Source organism: Mizuhopecten yessoensis, unplaced genomic scaffold (genome assembly GCF_002113885.1).
Source record: "Mizuhopecten yessoensis strain PY_sf001 unplaced genomic scaffold, ASM211388v2 scaffold6069, whole genome shotgun sequence".
Lineage (NCBI taxonomy): Eukaryota > Metazoa > Mollusca > Bivalvia > Pectinida > Pectinidae > Mizuhopecten > Mizuhopecten yessoensis.
This window is the reverse complement of record NW_018406364.1, coordinates 154,125-156,610: the sequence shown is the minus strand read 5'-3', so window position 1 is coordinate 156,610 and position 2,486 is coordinate 154,125. Positions and strand designations below refer to the sequence as shown.

At 36.8% G+C, this 2,486-nt stretch overlaps 1 protein-coding gene across 4 annotated transcripts in view; it reads left to right on the top strand.

The window, feature by feature from the left end:
• The window catches only part of LOC110451484 (beta-hexosaminidase-like), a 24,953-nt gene that overhangs the window by 14,183 nt on the left and 8,284 nt on the right, over positions 1 to 2,486 (top strand). For all 4 annotated transcript variants that reach the window (XM_021499523.1, XM_021499525.1, XM_021499524.1 and 1 more), the window contains exon 9: positions 612 to 772. In XM_021499523.1, the coding sequence (XP_021355198.1) occupies positions 612 to 772 (161 nt within the window). The remainder of the gene's footprint in view (positions 1 to 611; positions 773 to 2,486) is intronic.

Below are 2,486 nucleotides of genomic sequence, written 5' to 3'. Positions count from 1 at the left end.
ACACCTTGTTATACTGTCACCGTTATGTACAGTAACACCTTGTTATACTGTCACCGTTATGTACAGTAACACCTTGTTACACTGTCACCCTTATGTACAGTAACACCTTGTTATACTGTCACCATTATGTACAGTAACACCTTGTTACACTGTCACCATTATGTACAGTAACACCTTGTTATACTGTCACCGTTATGTACAGTAACACCTTGTTATACTGTCATCATTATATACAGTAACACCTTGTTAAACTGTCACCATTATGTACAGGAAAACCTTGTTATACTGTCACAATTATGTACAGCAGCACCTTGTCATACTGTCACCATTATGTACAGTAACCCCTTGTTATAATGCTACCATTTGTCAAGAGAAATTTCTGTGTTTTATAAGGATTTGGTGATAAATGAATGAAAATATATTAAATAATTCTTATTGGAAAGCAAAAAAATTAGACATTAAAAAATTGAGGATAAATGAAGATGCCTGATTAAATGCAAGATTGACCTCCTCTCTTTTACAGCCAGATGTATACTGCTTTCTTTACTGTACATGTTCCTAGATTTTGTTTCCCCGATTCACTGCAAGATTTATCTCCCCTTCTTTTACAGCCAGATGTACACAATATGCAGAAATGGAAAGAGTACTTCCTGAAGCGGATTTTTAAGATGGCGGAACAGGAAAATCTAAAACTGGGTGTGTGGGAGGACGGTATTATAGACCAGAACACGACGGAACCATACAACAACAATCTACTGGGCGCCATGTCAGGGTATAACACATTCGATCTGAAACCGTTCTCACGCTCAAGCATGGATTTCATGCTCAAGTCTTATTTCTTGTTCAAGTTACAACTTCATATAATAAAATCTTATTTTGTCAATCATTTGGAAAAAGGTTTGAAGAGACTTAAAGCCTAATACTGTTTTCAATGTTTTCATTTGACTTTTTGATCGTTTGACAAAATTTAAGTGAGTTACAAGAAAGTTGGTTTGAGCACATAATCCATCTGGTGATCAGGCAATACCTGTTCTTCAGAAAATGGAATTTCACACTAGGACTGGATGGGCAAAACTCTTATATATCTATAATTGGGATTGTCATGAAAATCAGAATGGACAATCTATTTTCAGTACAATTCTTCAAGTTAATTAGAATTATGATTTTAAATTTTTGAAAATAAAGTATGAAACTAGTACAGTACATTGTTTTCAATAAACAAAATGACTGTATACCCCAAAGAGAGTGTATGTGACAAAGATTTATCTGACAAACACTTATGTGATCCAGAAAATGGCCTTTTTTATTGATTAACTGCTCCAATATTTTTTCTAAATTTGTAATTTTTGGGAGTTGAGAAATTAAATTCTGCTTGAATTTGAAAATTAGGATTTTAAATCTTAAGAAAAGTAAATAATGTTATTCTTCTTAGATTTCTACGATACAGGGACCAGATCTAAAATTCTAATGTTACATTATTTGAACAGACCATGAGTAGTGCTTGAATTGAGCTCAGAGCTTAAAATGTACTTATAATGTAAAGTTGTCGGGTGGCGCAGTGGAAAATGCACTCGTCTTTCACCAGAGTGGCCAGGTTTGATTCCCCAATCAGATGTGAATATGTTTGGGTTCACCTGCCCGACCACGTTGGTTTTCTCCGGGTACTTCGGATTTCTCCCACATTAAGACCCTGACACACTAACATCCACGCCAAAAAAAGTGATTTATTAAGTTTATTAAGTTCCAAATCACCCTGTGTCCGTGGTCCGTCGTCCATCCATCTGTCGTCCGTCCTTAAACAATTCTTTTTTCGCTATTTCTCAAGAAGTACCAGAGAGATCTTGAGACTGATCGGATAAACAACATGGCCGACAGGCAGCCATCTTGGATTTTGTAAGAGAAAGTTTTTTATCGCTATTTCCCGAGAAGTACCAGAGGGATCTTTTTCAAATTTTATATGTAGGTTCCCCTTAGTCCCTTGTTGTGCAGGGCAACTTTTGAGACTGATTGGATAAACAACATGGCTGACAGGCAGCCATTTTGGATTTTGATAGTGAAAGTTTTTTATCACCATTTCCCGAGAAGTACGGGAGGGATCTTTCTCAAATTTTATATGTAGGTTCCCCTTGTTCCCTTGTTGTGCAGGGCAACTTTTGAGACTGATCGGATAAACAACATGGCCGACAGGCAGCCATCTTGGATTTTTACAGTTAAGGTTTGTTATCGCTATTTCTCAAGAAGTACCAGAGGGATCTTTCTCAAATTTTATATGTAGATTTCCCTTGTTCCCTTGTTGTGCAGTGCAACTTTTGAGACTGAACGGATAAACAACATGGCCAACAGGCAGCCATCTTGGATTTTGATAGTGAAAGTTTTTTATCGCTATATCCCGAGAAGTACCAGAGGGATCTTTCTCAAGTTTTATATGTAGGTTCCCCTTGGTCCTTAGATGTGCAGGGCAATTTTTGAGACTGATCGGATAAACA